Source organism: Pygoscelis adeliae, unplaced genomic scaffold (genome assembly GCF_000699105.1).
Source record: "Pygoscelis adeliae isolate BGI_AS28 unplaced genomic scaffold, ASM69910v1 Scaffold410, whole genome shotgun sequence".
Taxonomy (NCBI): domain Eukaryota; kingdom Metazoa; phylum Chordata; class Aves; order Sphenisciformes; family Spheniscidae; genus Pygoscelis; species Pygoscelis adeliae.
Window position 1 is genome coordinate 2,588,985 of NW_008823913.1, and position 19,885 is coordinate 2,608,869.

A 19,885-nucleotide genomic window follows, 5' to 3' on the forward strand; every position below is an offset into this window, starting at 1 on the left:
ACGGCTTTCGGATCCACCCCCGCCCCTTTGCCTCCCTCGGAGCCCGTCCCTCGGCCCCTGCGTTGCTGAGGGAGCCCCTGGGCCGCAGGTGGCTGTGAAGTGGGCAAGGCCTCCTGCAGCCCGTGGTGGGGCTTTCTGGAGAGGTACCGGGGCAGCCCGAGAGGCAGCCAAACCTTTCCTCTAGGCTTAACTCCAACGGCCGGGGGCGTATTAGCCTTTCCAGTCTGACTGCCCACTGAACCACCGAGGAAAGCCCCCTACCCCTCCGGTGGCACAGCTGGTGTCGGGATGCTGCAGGCCTCGGCCGTCCTCAACCTCTGGCAGCTCTCTGAAAGCAGGGGGTTGCCCTGATGTGCTTGCTGAGAAACGAGTTATTGATCGCCTGTGGGCTTCTGCCACTTCAAAACTGCCCTGGGAGACTAGGCTGATGTGTGGGGAGGCTGAGGTGGCAGAAGGGGCCAGCTTCCCTCTGACTGCTCCACACCCCCCCCGCAAGACCTACATTGCAGCTGAAGCTTTGCAAGTCCGACAGGGTGATCCCACTGAAAAATCTATGTGTAGAACTCACTGCTGAAATGCAGAGACAGAAGACCTATACTGGATCCCAGTTGCAACTGTCTAATCATGCAAAAAGAGCTTCTTGGGACATTGTGTAATAATCTAATCTATTTCCTCACTTCTTTTGGATTGCTTTATTTTCTGTATTTTATTCACGAAACCAGACTAGACAGTTTAACGATTTTTGGAGAATGCTTTGAGACACTGAAAAAGCATAGTGCTCTAGTAAAGTAAAGAAAACCCCAATCAGCAATAATGAATCGTAAAAAATAGTGTACTTTTTGATATTTACCTTCTTATATATCTCTCCCATCTTCCTTGCCTGTTTCTTTTCCTTCTTTTTTCACATTCTCTTCACAGGAAAGAATGAGTATGATCTTCTGATAATTGGTGGAGGGTCTGGAGGCCTTGCTTGTGCAAAAGAAGGTTTGTATGTATAAATAACTAACAAAAGTTTTGTTTTAGCTTAAGCGGTGTTTATGGAAACTAAGAGAAGCGTTACTGATAATGATAAAACTGTTTAAGACTTCTGTCCCTGCACGTTAATCATTAACTCAGCTCCATGCAGTTCATCTGCAAATTAATTCACACCGTCAGGTGGGGTGATCTTTGGCTTTCCTATTAACCTTTTAAAAAATATTTCTTCTTTTGTCATGGGAAAATCTAATAAGCTTTTATTTCACTGTTATTGTAAAATACTCTGGCTCCACAGATACTGTATTTTTTTAATTATACTGTTTCTTATTTATATGTCAAAACAACAGTCCCTTCAGACTGTTTCCAAGAACTGTTTAACTCCTGTAGAGAACCTTGCCCCTTTGTAGCTCAATGTAACATGCTCAACAGCCCACAAGGCTCTTAAACATCTCATTGGGGTCAAATTACATTTTTAGTGTTGGCGGAAGCTGGAGGCTCTAGTCTGGGTTATTAAGTGCCTTCTGGAGAATCTGCTGACTACATAGGAAGCCTCGGTCCCCAGTCTGGCCTCTTGCGTTAGACAGTGTAAACCACCTGTCGTCATCTCCTGTACCTGTGCTACTAAAAATGTTTAGGTTTGTGTGTTTCTCCTTTAAATACCTTGTCTTGCTTTTTATTTAAAGCTGCTAAGTTTGGAAGGAAAGTGGCCGTTTTGGATTACGTGGAACCTTCTCCACAAGGTACGGAAGAGAGATACTAGGATAATATTTGGACGTGTATAAAACGGCTGCCTAGGTGAGCGGATTGCTCCAGGCCACAAAGTGGCCAAAGCCACGCTGTCTGCTTTGCTTGTAGTAAAAGTCCTTAAGCCCAGCTTGCTATACTGCTCATTCGCTCCAATGATGTCCTAGCTCTGCCTGCTTCCCCTGCACATTAACGTTGTTAACAGCGTTTGGTGCTACCACTTGTAGTAGACTTTGTACTTGAGAATATCGTCTCTGTCAAAATGTCATTTACAATTTTAAAAATTATGAATCACATCATGTTGAGGCTCTTCATTTACAATATGTAAAATAAGATCTGCAAATGCAAAGAAGCAAATGTGAATGTGTAGTAACTGGATCTTCAGAGCTCTGAGAAACATCTTGAGATGGTTTGAATTTTAGAAGAAAAATATTTAGGGATGGTTTTTACCAAAACAAATTAACATAAGCAGAGTTAGAAACTGCGCTGTAGGAGATAGTAAACTGTGTGTTGTTTCAGAACTTTTTAACTAATTGCATGAACAACCTAATTCTCTAAGTAACCCAATTGCATTGTTATACTAACCTGATGCATTTACTTTTTTTCTTTTTTTTTTTTCCCAAGGAACCAAATGGGGACTTGGTGGAACTTGTGTGAATGTTGGCTGCATTCCTAAAAAGCTTATGCATCAAGCAGCCCTTTTAGGGAGTGCCATTAAAGATGCCCAACACTATGGCTGGAATATAGCCCAACCTGTTCATCACACCTGGTAAAGATTATTGCCCATATCCATTCCTATGTGCTGCAAATGCGTAACAACTTTTCCCAGTTGGTGTTTATTTAGGGACAGTTAGGAAAGTAAATTTGCATGAAGCTTTTTAGGCTGCTCCTTGTTTAAAACACAAAACTGTATTTACTAGTTTATCAGGGCGGGTATTATGTTGATTTGGACTTGATAATTTACTTTTATAACAAAAAGTACTGTAGAACATTCCTAATTTCTAGCAATTGCCTGTATCTTTGATTTGCATAATCTGAATTTGTAATGTGATGACTTCATGTTCAGTTTCTTCCTTTGTGATAGGTCTGTGATGGCACAAGCTGTTCAGAATTACGTGAAATCCTTGAACTGGGGACATAGAGTGCAACTACAAGACAAGTAAATAAGTCTTTGAAGTTTATCTTTCTCCCCATAGTCAAGGAGCTCTTCTTTTCCTTGTAGAATTGCTGAATTGCCTTTGGAGTTTCTCATTAGAGCTAGTATTTTGAGTTTGTAAGTCCTTTCTGCTCAGGACTGTAAGTGCCCTTGCCAATGTAAGTGATATTTTTAAAATTTTTTTTCCCCCTTCCTTTTCTTTTCTGGGAAATAGTGGTTGAAAGTGACCATACGTGAAAGCTTTCTAACAGTGTAGGGATCAGGGAATGCTCTCTTTAATCTGAAGAGGTTTTGCATTAATACAAAGTAGTCAGAGTTTCTCAAGATAATTTCAAGCTTGTCCACCAAAACTTATATGCCATACAAGACCACAGATAACACTATACTAGAGCAGCTGATTTTTTTCTTTCAGTGCAGAAATGGTTCCAAGTTTTTCAGCATGCAGTTCCTTTTATATAGAAATTATATTAATAGATAATGTAACAGGTACTAGTCTTGTGAATCCTGCTGAGTCACTTTTGTATGCTCTCAAATGAGCATTGTATTAGTAATGTTAATGATAGTAATAGTAATGCCATGGCTTGTGGAAAATGTATCATTTGTAGAGGTCAATAACCTGATCCCAAAGCATGTTACAAGGTTAGGTACTCTGCTGTATAGAGGAGTTAATTGGGACACTAGAATTAGGTGACTTAAATTATGTGACAGAGCTGCAAATGATCCTATGAAATGAGATGCTTTCTTTCTTTTACTTTTCTATGCCTGTTTGCTATCCTTTTTAGCACTTCAGATGTGGAAAAAGTAGCTGATCATACTTCATTCCTATTCTTCATTAAGTGTGCATTTATGTTGCTGTTTTCTTCTAAACAGGAAGGTGAAATATTTCAACATGAAAGGGAGTTTTTCTGATCCTCATACAATCCGTGGTTTAACAAAAGCAGGTAAAGAGGTGAGCTGCTGTGCTGATTTCTGCAGTATCATTAACTTCAAACAGTTCAGGTCTTCATATGTTGGTTTTCAGGTCAACTGGGAGCTAGGTTGTACTTTTGCAAATTGCTTTAGGTATTCAGTATTGTTTTGGTGAGGGAGATTTGCATTTTCCACCTAGAGAAGGTGTTTATGAACCTGACTGTTGCCTACTGAGTCCCTAGCCTCTAACCTGTCAGCTAGATGCCATTACTTTTTCTTTGCAGATGAAAATGCTGAGACAAAAGACTTTTTTTTTTTTTTTTTTGGTCAAGTCATATTGCTTTGATAGGTGCTTACAGAGGTGTAAAGAGGACCAACATCTCCTTATTGCTCTGGGCATTAGATCAGTCTGAGATGTTTTCCTCCTTCAGATGAGTTGTAAGGGTGTTTAGCTTTCTAATACAAAATTGTATGTGGGAGGCAATTATACTTTATATATATTGTATACTTTTATATACAGCTTCAAGCAACTGGGTCACATAACAGAATGGTGGCCATTTCTGCATATTTAACAAGAGACTGAACATGCATTTTTAACACCTTTTTGAGGATAATTATATATTATTACTGGTTAATATCAGCTTGAGAGAGCAAAAGTTTTTGTGGGTAGATGCCTAGCATTTTCTAAAAACATACCACTTATGAGGTAGCTTAAGTCCAGGCCTTAGAGACAGAATTCACTTGCTGTGATCTGTGTATTTTGTCCTAAGCAAAAATTGATTTTAAAAACCTGCCATTTGTGCATAACTGTTACTTCCAAGTAGTCATCAGAATCTTGTCCAGGATAGGAACAATTGTAAGCTTAATATTAAAACAAAAAGTGATAGAAAATGTGTAGGAGAAACTCCTGCATGTATTAGTTTATTTTATCCCCATCCTTTTTTTAATGCATTGCTAATTATTATGTCGTATAAATAGCAGATGGTAGTGCCAGCTTTCTCATTTATCACTCATTTGTACATAGATAGAATCTAAAGACAGATAAAAGGATTTCAAATGTTTGATTTTGATTTTGTATTTTTGTTTGTAGACTATTGTTACTGCAGAAAATATTGTCATTGCTACTGGAGGAAGACCAAAATATCCTATGCATGTAAGTTACACTTGCCATCTGACAACTCCAATGGCTTTACGGGTTTTGTTGCAGATAATAATGAATGTTTGGAGGATAAAGAATGTAAATATAAAGTAACACACGAGAGATTTTTGTACTTGTGTCATGTGAAAAATTATCTTTATATAAAGCACAGGCTTTTCAGAAAAACGTTTCCATAGAAAACAATTTGCATCAATTCAGTATGTTGATGTTGCTTAGAGCTGTAAGATAATTCAAGTTGGAAGGGATCTCTAGAGGTCGTCTAGTTCAACCTCCTGCTCAAGGAGGTTGGGGTCAGCTGTGAGGTTAGATCACGGGCTCATTAGCTCAAGGCTTTTTGCAGTCAGGTTTTGAAAATCTCCAAAGATGGAGACTGGATAACATATCTGGGCAAGCCCAGATACATTCCCCTTGGTCAACTGGCTATACTTCAGCTAATACAGACCAAGTTGCTGTTAGCTTTCTTTGCTGCCAGGACTTGCATTGTAGATTCAGGATCTTACCTGTGTGTTCATAGGTTGCAGGTGCACTGGAGTATGGAATCACAAGTGATGATCTATTCTGGTTAAAAGAATCTCCTGGAAAAACGTGAGTTACCTTACCATGGCTTTAACAGATGCTGGCATTCATACTTTTTCTTTATGGCAAGGTGAAAAATGTTCGAAATTGCCTTTTATATGCCAATTTTTCTGTCCTTGTTTTTCCTTCTGAGAATTTGTTTTGCTATGCATCAACATCGCACTACCAACCTTCATTAGTAACTAATAGACTTCCCCCCCCCTTATGAAATTCCCTTCTAAAATCAAATTAAATAGGAATTTTCACCATCTTAGGTTAAGGTGACTTGTTTGCTGAAGCTATTATACATAGAAGTCACAAGAGGGCAGCATAAACTTAAACGAAGGCTGTACTGTCCCTATTCTTTGCTATGGGTGTATGTGAAATTGCTCTTCATTTAGGAAAGAAACTCCAACATAATTTTATGTTAAGTGGTGGCAGTTCTGATAACAAAAGAAAATATGATGAGGCAGTTGGGTTGCTTTTGCCTTTTGTTATGCTTTGGGAGCTATTGTTTAACTGAAATACTAAAAAATTGTTTTTAACAGAAATACTGAAATGCCATAGTCTTTGTTTTTAACAGCACATAGCACAGTAAGATTCTGAGTCAACATTGCACTACAGAACAATTTCCTCGTGCAAATAATTGTGATAGGAAATGCACATTTGCTAGCATGAAGGTCAGATAATACTTTTTTTTTTCTTTATTGAGCAATTCTAGAAAAAGTGAAGTATATATTAGAAAAAGAGACTTGAAACTGTAATACTGGTATTTTGAAAGAAAACAGCTGTCATTCATGGCTGTGACTTTCTAATAGAAAAAATGCACTGTGTTAAGCTAAACATCAAATAGATAAACAAGGCTCCTTGGTACAGTTTAAAAAGGAAAGTAAATTTGCTGTTTGTAGTATATCAGTCACCTCTTGAATTTTGAAAGCATGATTTATGCGAGGAAATTGTTTTTTTAAAAAAAAAACCACAAAAAAACCAAAAACACCAACCCCCCCCAAAAAAACTAAACATAAGATTTATCCCTGTAAGATTTTTCTGTGAAAATGTGGCTTTTGTCCAGTTGCTGCTAATGCAAGTTGTAACAGTGTAATGTGGGAGTCTAGTGTTTATATGTTGCATTCCTGAGATTTAGTCAAAATAAGCCTGCAGGGGCTACAGTAGCATTTCTGTGCTTTATCAGGCTGTGTCCTAGCAAATGAAGGAGGGAGTTGTTAAAGGTTTGTTTCTGTCGGATTTGTTTCTATTATAAATATTCCCAAGGTTCAGTTTAACACCTTTTGTTTTTAGTCTGCGCTGTGTTGTACTTATTCTTTCTTTTCTCCCTCTCCAAATGTACATATCTCGGCTACAAATTACATGCCTGGGGGTTATAGAACTGTCAGTCCTGCAGTTATTCATATTTAAAAAAAAAAAAAAGACAAACCGTTAACCAACTCAAAAGTCCCTTAGATATACAAACATTGTGAAGAAATTCTCGCTACTGAGATGAAGGGTTTTGGCAGAGTGAATTAGAAAAGATGCCTTGAAATATGTTCAGAATGAGTGAGAGATTGAGCAGGTGTGAAGGAGATTAGGTTCTGCTTTCTTAACTTTTCTATTAGACATTGACAATGCCCAGGAACCCTCTACTTTGTAGAAGAAATTGTGAATAACGTGCTGCTGATACTATGAATTAGTGCCAGCTGGCATCTATTTTTCATCTAATGAAAAAGAAGCGCAAACATATGCCCAAATTACAGATATTCTCATTCTATTCCCTGTGAATCTCCAGTAGATATTCTTTATGGGCAGCATGTGTTTTTTTGCAGCAGTTCCCAGGAGCTACATGCTAAAAAAGGGGGTGATCATCCATTCACAGATGAATCAGATGCCCTAATGCTGGAAAAAATTACTTCCCACCGTGTTAAATTGTTTGTCCAACATAAAACCTAGACGAGCAGATTTTAATCTCTTTACCTCAACCTGTTCTCTGTACACCTTCAGAAGTTGTATGTTTTTGTTACAGGATAGATAGATGATATCTAGGGTCTTTTGTGAGAAAACATGTGTTGTACTGACTTTGCAATCCCTGGAGCTCACTGAGCAGCAGCCCCCATGTCTGCACTTTTTGGAAGTTTAAAAGCATCTCTGTTAGAACCGGGAGGTGGTGCAGATTGGTTTAGGGTAAGGTATGGGCCACAAGCTAGTGTTTCACCTCCTGTTTTGCTCCGCTGTCTTAGCATAGCATAGACTGTATGAAGAGCTTTCCAAGTATTGGACTTGTTTCTGTCTTGCAGTGTGGTGGAAGAATAACTTTCCTAGGGATATGTGGCTAGTCAGTAGCAGGGCCAAAAAGAGAAGCCAAATTTGCTGTCTGCAGAGCTCCATTATGCCTCTAACATTTGTTCTTAGTTGCCAAACATGTTCATATATAAAATATTTTAATTTTCTAAGGTTCTTGATGTCCTTCTGTGAAACACACTTCTGTCTTTGTAAGCGTGTATGCCACTAGTTTTCCTGGTAACAGGGTGGAGGGAGGATCATTGCTTTGTAAATTTTAGTTAAAATTGATGAATGATACGTCCTTATAAAGAGACTGCAATGCATGCATCACTTTGTGTTAGCCTTCAGTTTGTGTGTGTTTTTCCATGGATTTAAGGGTTTATGTTTAATTTGTGAAGTACCATAGTGGCGTATACTACCTCGGCCAGGAATCAAACAAAACAGCGTGGGATGTGTAGGCCACGTGTTGATATTTCAAATGTAGTTCCTTCCTGTGATCTGACTATGAATTTTTACCTGTTCGGAGCATGTTTTCTCAAAATAGTTTTGCTTTGCTGCTTAGAGTTTTTGAATTAATGGAGGCACAGCTGCTGAGGGAAAAGGTCTTTGCTTAATAGATTATTTCCATGCAACTGTTCTCTCTGCTGTCATTGTCATTTGTGTTGCTAAAACTTATCTTCCTCAAAACAGTCAGACAAGGTTGGACATGGGTAAAAGAATATGATAAGGTTCTGTGATTTATGCTTATAATGCTTATGCTTCCTTGCTAATCCTCCTAACTTTAAATAACCTATTTAAACTCTCTGATTATGTGAGTTCGTATTTTGAGTTTTTAAAGTAAATTTCTAAAATTTCTAGCTTTCCAAAACACAATTAGCAAACTACTTCTTCCATACCCAAAAATCCAAAGGTTTTTTTAACTTTTGAATATGGCAGTATGAGAGAGACCTGCTTTAAAAAAATACCCAAAAATAAACAGAAAAAATGTGCCAAATATTTTGGTGGGTTCCGAGTGTTGTGTTTTTGTGGTGCTGTTTTTTGATGAAAAGTTCTTTATAAAGCATGTATCTCCACAGATGAAAATCATAGACAGAAAAAGCCTAACATTCTATACTGTTCTCATAGCAACTAGAAATTTTGATCCCTAATGATGCTTTTTTTTTTTTTCCTAATTCAAAAACTTAACAAAAGACTTGTAAGTGGAAGTATTATCTGGAATGCATCTCCAAATTGTGAGATTTTAACGAGTGTGCGTAATACATGAACAGCAAAGGCATGTGAGTGCAGCCTGTCCAGCAGCTGAGTGTCAGTGACTGGCTGGTTGGATCCCCTTTTACCTCCGAAACAGCGACTGAGCATTCTGCCTTTTGCGTTCCCAGCAGACATAGGGAACTGGGGATATGGTCAGGAGAGAGAGGGCTGCTGCAGTGTATAGGGCATCTGGGGACAGGCATGGAAACCGCTGTGCTGGAGAGCTGATACACCTCATAAATTAAAAGCGTTGATGGACAACTTTAGTGATATTCTTTGTTGAAAGGGTGTGAAATATGGGGAGAGATGGGAGCTGGAGTTTTATTTAAGATCTAAAATGGATGTATTTGGTAAATACTAGTTTAGGTAAATCTATTGAACGGATTTTCTGTAACTGCGTACACAAACTTTTAAAGACAGGAAGGGCAAATATTTGGCATTTGGATAAATAAGATGATGAAAAAGCAGATGGCTATAAATCAAAATGAAATTTAGCAATGAATAGAATCTTATATTGGGAACTGGAATCTACTTGATAGGAAGATGATGAATTTCAAATGTGCTTAACTTCTGATTGTGTTAAGGTTTCTTAAAAATAATTAAAAATACGTATTTAGTAATTAAGATACCTCTAGAAATTTTGAGATGTACTTGAGCTCTGACAAGACTGCTGCATGTCTGTATGTTTATATGTTGCCTGCTGTCTCAGAGGCAATGGTGCTGAGAGACCCTGTAAAGATGAGGCATCAGTAGCAATAGGCATGGGGGGAAAAACCTGTCAGTGTCCACTCCAGATGTTTCCAACGGAGGTACATCATAGAACACAACTGAAACATTTGTGATGCCTTTTAACCTTGCTAGTTTCTCCGAGTTTTTCATGGCTTTCTTCACTTTGTCTTTCAGAGTATGTGCTTAAATGTCTCATTATAATATAAAAACAATTCCTTATGTCTTATAAGCCTGCTCTTTTTTTTATTCTGTTAATAAAATAAGCCCACGTGTTATAGTGTTGTCTGTGTTGGAGTTGACAAGCCGTGCTCTTTCTTCCCATCTAACAACATCAGATCCACTCCTCAAACCTGTAATTTTGTAACTATACGTACTTCAGAAAATAATTTTTTGGTTATACAGAAATCTGCACAAGCTCATTCCACTGTTTTATTCTTTTTTTCTTTCTGTGTAACAGGTTGGTTGTTGGAGCCAGCTGTATCCTTTGAAAAAGCTCTGATGATTTATGATTGTAAGCAGCATAGCTGTCTTTCCTCTGAAAGCTCAATTTTCAGGATTCCTTTGCTCATGCCCTGTAGAGCTGGTAATAGAATGGTAATAGTTTTCTATGCAGTAGCATCATGGGAATTAAGGTTAGCTGAGGATAAATTCTCAGGATTTTAAAAACAATGTTATCTATGAGGAAAATATTCTAAGGCTTTGGAGTTTTATTCTATGCAACAAAAGCAAGCTAAAGATGTTGTCTGTGTGAGGAGAACTTGATACCTCTAGGTAAAAAGCCCACTTGTATACTACCCTTTTATATTGCATTTATATGAAATTATTGTTTATATTTCCTTAACTGGTTCTTCACCAGATGTTTCACTTGAGTGTGCTGGTTTTCTAACAGGCATTGGATTGGAGACTACAGTCATGATGAGAAGTATCCCACTTCGTGGGTTTGATCAGGTGAGTACGGTATATCTTACATCTCCTTATATATCAAATATATTAGAAAGTATATTTTATTATTTTTGTCTCCTAAAGAAAAAGCGTCGTTGGCTTCTCCAAACATTTCCCAATATGTGCTTTCTGAAGAGGAACTAAATGAATATTAGCTCTTGTTTTGCTATCATATCTCTTGATACTGTACTCAGAAAAGTAAATATTCTTTTTTCCTTCTGCTTAATTGAAAACAAGATTAAAAAGGTTGGGAAGCAGAGGAGGAGGGATTTATGCCACTGCTAAAAACATTAGATAATCTCTTTAAAATAATCCTGAATTTCTAGGAGTTACAGATAATGATTTTTAAAATAAATTATTGGACTTAACATGAAGTAGTTCAATGTGGAGTTCATTATGATGAATATAAATAAATCACTAAGCTGAAAGTTTGTAATGACATAGGAATTGGAAATCTTGACCTTACCACTTTCAAAACAGTGGCGGTTATAAGTAGGTAAAAAAAATATATAGTGATTTCAGTGGAACTATCAACCCTAAGCTGGGGAAAATTAAAAGCACAAACTTTCAGGCAGGGAAATTTAAAGAGAAAAAACTGTGTTTCAAAATTAGGAAACATTTTGAGGAGTTTTATTTAAAAGTGTAAGTGGTCATGATTGTACTGACAAAACAGAAAACAGTTTTGGCCAGAAACCCATTCCTGTATAAAGAAAATAAAAGCAATTAGAAATAACAATGAGAAAAGACAACAACAACAACAAAAAAAGTTTTATATAGGATTTGTGTAAAAAGTATAACTGCTTAAAGAAGCAATAGAAGGTAGTATAGCAGGCTTAGTTTAAAGACAAGTTACTGGATCCAGTGAAGGTTTTACCTGGATGTGAGTTTGTAGCCTCTCTTCTACAGGTTAGATGATCTCTTTGATGGCCTGATAGTCCTTTCGGTCCCTAGATCTGTAGGGAGAGTATGTTAAAGGTGATTGTGAATCTTCTGTCCCTGCAAGATTTGATGCTAACACTACTTTGAAGGAAAAGTTTCTGTAGTGTTCTTAAAACAGCGAGAGAGTTCTGGGTTTTCACTCACATGTGTAGTGAAGTTTTTCTTTGAAGTTTCCAACAAATTTTTTCTCAGGCAAATAACTTTGGAAAAATGTCAGCCTGAAGAATGAAGACTGCGTCGTGTTAATCACTTGAAAATAGTGTCTTCAGAATGGGAATGAATGCACGTTAACTTAATTATTCCTGGTATGAATGAGGATTTTTTTTTTTTAATGCTTAATTGCAATAGTGCAAAACATTTACAGGCCAAAGTTGATGAGAAGAGTGATAGAACTATGGGCTTGTTTTTAAGAACTTCTTTGCACACACAGTGTGTAGGAAAATTATTTTCATGTGTAACAGCACGGTTTTTGAGGAGGGAGTATTGCTGTTAGAAGCAGCAGTGACAAGTACCACTGCAGGTAGTGACAGCTCCTGGTTGCATGCCAGCCACTCCCACTTTGAAGTGGCTTCCTTAGAACTAGTGGTATGTGTACCAGAGTTTGCAAAACATTGTATATGAATGTGTCTTGGGATTTGCACTCATCATTGAAGAAATCTACACCTGTAACAGCATGAGATCTGAGCAAGCAGGGAATAGTGTTAAGAGTGTGTGTGTGGCACTTCATAAAACACTTACAGTCGGGCTTTCTCTGAGAACTTGATCCTTTGTAGGCAGGAAGGATGGACACTTCAAAGTTAAGAAAGTATTAATAGAGATAAAATAATTATGTTCAGTCTGTAGCCACATTGAGTCTGATGGAAACTGGTTAGTGAGCTATCATGTTTCTGAAGAGATATAACCCTGCTGTTGCCTTCATATTAGTTAATATCAACTTCGAAAATAAAGTTTTGTAAGCCGAGAGCTTGCATGTAGTTGTTCTGTGTGAGTGGTTTTGTGATAATATCCTTTAAGTAATAAACATATTCTTTGACAAAGTGCAGCCAGAATTACTGCAGTCAAGAGCAATAACATCTTTGGATAAATGTGTCAATGTGACACTTCACTACTCGACTGTGGTATGGCATTACTTCAAACAGGCTCTTAGGACAAAAGCATTATTTCCTTTTTGTAGCAGAACTTTCCAAGAAACCTTAGTGATTTCATAGTCATTGCAGAGAAATGACAGGTGTCATGGCAAAGGGAAATGTTTTTCTTCCTTAGCTTTATGAAAGTATTTAATTCTCATCAAGCTGCCAGAAAATGGTAATTATGGTAACGTTAAATTGAATATGCTCTAGATGTTCTTTTTGTATAAGCATAAAATGATTTAAAAGCAACCATTTTATTCATATACTATTTTACTTTTTTGAAAATTATTTGAATGTTCAGATGTAGACATCTCTTGGAATGGAGTTGCAGGTCACAGCGGCTCAATAAATTATCATGTGTTGACAATGCATATTAACTAAGTGACAAAGAATGTTTGAAATGCACAGTGCATTTAGTGAATTTTCATGAAGACAGCTGAAGGAGCGTTTTACATTAAAAAGGTCATATATCTAAGAATAAACAATTTTTTCCCCTACTCAACAGCAAATGGCATCTTTAGTAACTGAGCACATGGAATCTTACGGCACAAAATTTTTAAAGAGATGTTTCCCAACCAAAGTTGAAAAATTGGAGAGTAACAGATTGCAAGTCACCTGGAAAAATACTGATCTGCGCACAGAAGTAACCGATTCCTTTGACACAGTGATGTGGGCAGTAGGTAAACTTGAATATCTTAACATTTATTTGCAATGCTTTCCATTCTGAAAATGAAGTTCCCTCGTCATGTTGTAAGGGGCCAAACAGCCTCCTCCTTTTTCTTTTATATTAAATATTTAGTGATCTAAACATTGATAGCTTTTTAATTATTTTCTTGCATGCTTGACTTGTTCACTTACAGTCTAAAAACTCATGAAAGTTACAGTGAGTGGAAGAAATCCGTGGTAACTACTTTTGCATGAGCTGCAATAAATGGAAGACCATTTAGTCTTCCTCACATTTACTAGAGGGTGAGAGCATGAATTCCAGCAACCTCTGTGGTGCAGGTAATGTTCTCTAAGTCCATACTCTTGACTTATTCATGAAGCTATTCACTACAAGTTCCTATTTATTCTGTTCAAGAGGCTAGGAATTTTTCTAAATTGTGCTGCTTAAGTTTGTTACTGCAGCCATCATCCAATTCGGAGAAAGAGAAGTAGTTGTCCCTAAAAGCCCGAGCTCATTGCAGGGAACCTTGGAACTTTAGAGCTTTTTAAAATCTGTTTAGGAACTTTCACGTATCTCAGACCCCTCGGAACTGACATATGATGCCTAAGTCAGAGTAAATCAGTTTAAAAGAATTTTGTGACAAATGGCTATGAGCATAATCACCAGAAATGGGAATTAAATCTGGTTTTTGCCTCCTTTGAGTCAAATGCTACTTCTTGTAAGGATTAACACACTAAATGATGTATGGTACAAGGCTCCTGCCCACAGGAATGAAAATACTCTTTCTGCGTTGCCTCCCCAAGCTGCTCGTTTGTTGCTGTTAAGAGTTCGCCGTCAGTTGCTATATTGGTTCAGAGGAACTGCATGTCCACCAGAATAGGAGGCATCTTGTCTTCTGTGCTTATAAAGCTTTGTGAATATCTGGAATTATAGATAAATAGTGGATGGCAAAAGGTAGTAGTGGTATTTGGCAAACAGATGATATCTGCTGAACAAAGTAAATAGGCTTAAACTTACTGTCCAAGAAATCTGTTTTGATGCAGAGGAACGATCAGTTTTACTAGCAGCTTTACCAATTCCTTAACCACTTCATTTTTATGCTATTCTTTTTATCTGACACTACTATTTTAGAGTAGTGGGGAAGCGTTACTCTTTCATTTGTTGATAACAGATAAAGTTAAATTCTTGTGGTCGTAGAATAGATCCATTACAGGAAACAGGAACAGATCATTTACAGCATTTTGTATTTTGCCCAGTGGACTAAATCTGTTGTCCTGTTGTTCCTTTCCCCTAGTTAAGTCAGCTTTATATCTTCCTAATACCCCAGACAGCAGGTTGTGTGTTGTGACAAACATTTTCTTTCACTTTCTGTGATCACTATTCTCTTAGAAGTGCAATGGGCTTCTATAAATTGTGGAAACAGCCTATAATAATGGATTATGCTTACCAGAACCAATCAAAGACCCCAGTGCTTGCCAAGAGCAAAAAAGGTCTTGCTATCTGGAGATGTGACAATCCTGAAAACTGTAGAATAACATTCATGAGGTGAGATGAAAATGTTTCCAAAAAGCGGGTTTCTAAATGCTGCATTTGATTTTTCTCAAGCTTTCTTGTAAAAGTACACTGAGGTGGAGTCACACCAGTGAAGTGTCAAGTCAATTTATTTACTTTTGTCAAAGATGGAAAAAAGAGCTATTAAATTGAAATTATAAGAAAAAAGTCTTGGTTTAGTGTTAATTACAATGGAATAAGGTTGCATGATTCACTATTGCAACACGGTTGTAATGTGACTCCACTCACTATTTTGATACAGGGGAACTACATGTATTATTTTTGTCATAGATTTGAGATACAATTCATATTTAGAAACTGCAAAATGAACAGTTTGAGGGTCTGGGGGTTTTGTGTTGCCTTTTTTTTTAGTGTTCAAATTGGCACTCCACCCTTAAGGATTAAACACATTAACAGTTAAAGCTGGTTAATTGATGTGCAGTCCCTATGATTCATTGTTTTGCTCTGTATCAACACACCCACACCAGGTGTCTCAGATAATAGGCTGGGAAACTTGGTGGTGTTGAGGATTTCCTGTCTGCAGATGTGCCAGTTACAATACTGATTGAAGAAAGTCAGCTTGTAGAGTTAGTTAAAAAGCAGCTGCTATTGTTAACTAATTGTAGCCTGAATTATAGTAGGTATTTCCTTAATTTTTATAAAAGCATCATGGAATTTTAGTAGGATTTTATGAATAGTGTTAAAAATATTTATTGAAAGTAAAGCTACAGTATTATCTCTTAATGTAGGCTCTTTGAAAGAAATTTACACGGTGTTTCTGTGAAGAGGGTTTTTTTATCTTTTGGAATATGTAATTTTCTGCTTGTATGGATAAGCCAGTAAAAGCAGGCACAATGCTCTCTTTGCTTTTCTGGCAGCTTTTTTGAACCAGTCAAAATATTTGAGGCAAAAAAAAAAATCTCATTTTGATACTTTTGAAGGTAATTTAAAGGTTTCAGTGCAAAGCTTTTGTAGGTAACTGTTATGGGCCTGTGTTACCTTGCTGAGTGACTATACTGTTATATTCCAGATCAGTGAAACAGCTCTTTCTTGACCTTTATTTTGTTCTGCCTGTCTAGTCCTGCAATGTCCTTCTGTCTTTTACTAGTGCTCTGTCTTCTGCTTTTGTGAGAATTCTCCTGAAGTGATAAGCTTTTGAGATTTTTTTCGTTCAATATGGAACCAATAAACTTTTAATATTATACCGTATTCCCCCTGCCGTTAAGGACACAAAAACCATTTATATGTTAGGTGCTGAGCTACAAAGCAATGGTAAGTGTGTGCATGTACAGATTGAACATAGGGTCTTCACCCAAAGAAAAGGGTAGAGATTGACACCTGTATAAACAGATGCAACTGCTGAGCTGCAGGGCAAAGTTGCAGATCAGGCTTTGTCGAGTGGGTTTGCTTCAGCTATTGGAGGACTGAAACCTGTGGATTGAATGCTGCAGTTGCAACACAGCAAATATATAAATGGAATTGGCGAGTAGTATTTCCATTTGAATTTGCAATAGATGGCAAAAGATCACTGCTATAACTGGAATTTGATTATTCACGAAGTCGTTAGAAAATATACTGAGTTACTACATATCTAATGGGGTCTTACTGTGTAGAGGAGCAACATTGAGTTGGCGATTAAACTAAGCAGGTGTTTACAAAATATCCTAGAATTAATTTGACAGAGAAAGTGAGGTAGTGTGCTAGTAAACTGTTAACAGAAAAAGCAATGATCAGCAGCAGATTCTAAGTTTAGCTTTACAAAAAGAGTTTTCTCCCTGATGAGAGCAGTGGAACAGCCATTCTCAAGTTCCTTTGCATTCATAAGCTTAGAAGAAAACCACTGTGTCTTTGAAGTAATATAATCTTTGCTATAAAAAGGAATTATAATTTTAGCTCAATGTAAAGCTGAACAGGTATCAGGTGTTGCACATCATGTGCTATCAAGCATATTGTCCTCTGTGTCAGACTGGGTGCTTGGCAGATTTATTTTGTAGTGCAGTAAAATAAGATCCTCACTGTTCAATATCAAGAAAGGGTTAAGTACAAAATGTTGGGGGTTTTTTTATAGTAGTTTTCCTCAAGTCTTACAACCGAAACAGTTTGAATTAACTAAGAAAACAGAAATTTTGTTTGCAGATTTTCTTTGAAAAGTCCCATATGGTAAAATATTGCTGTGATCTCCTGTGAGCATATCTCTGCCAGCCTCTGTAGAAAAGGGGGTGGGCTTCAGATTTGTCTTTGCAAACAAAACCTTGCCATCCACTTTTTAACCTTTGAACTATTCAGTGAAAAATAATGCACCTTGGTTGATCTCAGATACTGTTAGTGCTAATGTGATGTGGTTTGCTGAGGATCTGGGTCTTTGTTCTGAACTTCCTGTGTCTCTCTAATTTTAATTCATTACTGTCTTGGTAAGATGTGGTTTCTGCAGTCCTAATGAAAATTGTAATTCCCATTACATCAGGCAGTGCTTTTAGGTTTTTTCCCAATATCTAGTTTTAATGACACTCAGTCAGACTTTATTCAACAGGGCTATTTTTAATGTGTTAATAATTTGTTTGCATTGAAAGAGGCCTGGATGGTACTTTTTCCTTCTTTTGTTTAACCCACCAATAAACTCTTGAGTGTAAGTCTTATTTTATGCTACTTATGTTACCAGCTTATAACTACAAAAATCACTTCTTCACGTTGAGGAAAAGTTAGATGCTAGGCTATGCCTCTAATCTGTGTGTGAGAGAACGTTTTGGATTTAGAACTATAAGGTGCTATTTGAGTTGAGAGGTGATGGCTAGCCTTTACCTGAATGATGGTACAAATAAATAAAAAAACGGTGGAAAATGCTGCAAAGTAATTTCAGGATACCAGTACAATTACTGTGACATTTTCTACAGAATACAGGTTCTGTTCACCCATAAGTGTCTAGGAGATTGAAGCCAATGACCTCACTTGGGAATGGTGGTTGGGTACTGGTTTTTGAGACTGCAGAGCCGTACTTTGAGGGTGTACAAAACCTTTGGTTAAAACAAGCTTAGTGTGGGAGAATTAGTAAAGGTGAACTGTAGCTTTCTTCTCAGAAAATGTTTCCAGCCCACTTGATCTTGTACAGGACCTTGAAAACAAAACAAACAGAATTGATAGAGGTCTGTTACATGCTATAAGGTTTTCATTTGGTTGCATATCGCTTGGAGTTGCTTTTTTTTGTTGTTGTTGTTTGGTAGGACCAAAGTGACATGTCTCCAGACATAAGTAACTTCAGGTGTATAGTGCATGGTGATGGCCAGGTGTTTACTGATTGCACAAGCTTTCTGCTGCGATGACTCCTCTGTGTAATAAGTATTACTAGCCAATGCTACAAGAGATGGTACAGCTTAGCAGACTTGGCAAAGAACCAGTTACTGCCCTAGCACTGACTAAGGGTCAGAGGTTTTTTTTTTTCAAATTGTGGCAGGCATGCTGAAAGTTTATCAGTAATGAATTAAATGTTCAAAAACATCTTTGTAAAATTGGTGCACGCTGCTGTCAATATGGTAAGGGTTCTGAACTTTTTTTAATCTTAGTTAATCTTACTGTAGTCAATGTTTTCTTGTAATCTGAACATTAGTTACACTGAATTGGTCTTTATTAGTCATTATCAGCTGGATATGTTTTAGTGAACACCTCGTGGGTTTTGAGGAGGGATTTGAAGGAGGAAAGGTCTTGAAACTAATTTGGGGAGTGTATCAGGCACCCAGAACAAGATGAGAGAGAGCACCAAGACTGGGAACATAGATGAGATTTTAATTAAGGTCAAACTGAGGTTGGATTGTGTAAAGTTATGAAGTGATGTGTCAAAATGCCAATGTATAGGGAAGAAGTGGAGAAGACTATTGGACTTAAGTTTTATGCCAGAAGAAATACCATGTCACCCTGCAGTATCCTCACAGTGGCCATCTGCAGTATCACGCCTGATAATAAAATGGTTGGTTGGCTCTAGTTTGGATTTTTCAAATGCTGGGGGGCAAACAGACATTCCAGCTTCTGTGATTAAGAAACTGCAGAAGACCCATTATAAAATTCTGCTGTCAGCTGCACCTTTATGACCCTAGAAAATCTTCTTGTAGGCAAGAGTATGCCATCACTCATTCACTGCTGCTACTTACTTGACTATGCCTATTCCTGTGGTTTCTTCTCAGTTTAGCTGCTTCAGTCTCCACTGTTGAAGGTCCTGCACCTGAAGGTCACAGCAGCCCGATATTACCTTCACCTTATTCTGTGTGCAAGTGTGATTAGCAGAGCCCCTCAGCAGATGATGAGACAGAAATATCATATCACAATATAACCAGCTGTTATGGTGGTCACGCAGGACAGGAGAGGTGGTGTGTTGCGTGGAGTTACTGGGCACCAAAGCCAGCTCAGGTCGGGTCACTGCTGGACTTGCACTGCTTCTTGTAAGGCTTGTCCTCCATTGGTTCAGGTGGTTCCTGCTATAGTAATTCCCATAACATGCAACTCAAATCTCAAGTTACAACAATTTAAAGGTATATCCATTACAATCTCCACCCCTGGTCCCTTTGGGCCAGGTTATAGGGTTTAACATTGCAATGAACTCCTCCCCTTGCCCCTGCTCCAGCTTGGAGTTATCCACAGAGTATAGTCCCTTAGGGGTGTACCTGCTCCAAGTGAAGCCTTATCTATGAGCCACAGTCTCTCCAGGGGTATACCTGCTGCGGCATAGACTTATCCACAGCCATAGTCACTTTGAGCTGCACCTGTTCCAGCGTGGCCTTCTCCATGGGCCACAATGCCTTCAGAGATATACCTGCTCCAGCATGGCCTTACCCACAGCCATAGTCCCTTCAGAAGTAAACCTGCTCCAGCATGGCCTTACCCATTGCTGCAGCCCCTCCAGGGGTGTACCCGCTCCG

The 19,885-nt window shown here is 37.9% G+C and overlaps 1 protein-coding gene across 1 annotated transcript in view; it reads left to right on the plus strand.

Annotated features, from left to right (window-relative positions):
• Positions 1–427: 427 nt before the first annotated feature.
• Positions 428–19,885, plus strand: part of TXNRD2 (thioredoxin reductase 2) — a 40,154-nt gene continuing 20,696 nt past the window's right edge. The window contains exons 1-11 of the mRNA XM_009318728.1: positions 428–533; positions 832–984; positions 1,659–1,715; positions 2,344–2,488; positions 2,804–2,878; positions 3,746–3,824; positions 4,875–4,937; positions 5,458–5,528; positions 10,210–10,229; positions 10,609–10,700; positions 13,269–13,443. Of these exons, the coding sequence (XP_009317003.1) occupies positions 428–533; positions 832–984; positions 1,659–1,715; positions 2,344–2,488; positions 2,804–2,878; positions 3,746–3,824; positions 4,875–4,937; positions 5,458–5,528; positions 10,210–10,229; positions 10,609–10,700; positions 13,269–13,443 (1,036 nt within the window). The remainder of the gene's footprint in view (positions 534–831; positions 985–1,658; positions 1,716–2,343; positions 2,489–2,803; positions 2,879–3,745; positions 3,825–4,874; positions 4,938–5,457; positions 5,529–10,209; positions 10,230–10,608; positions 10,701–13,268; positions 13,444–19,885) is intronic.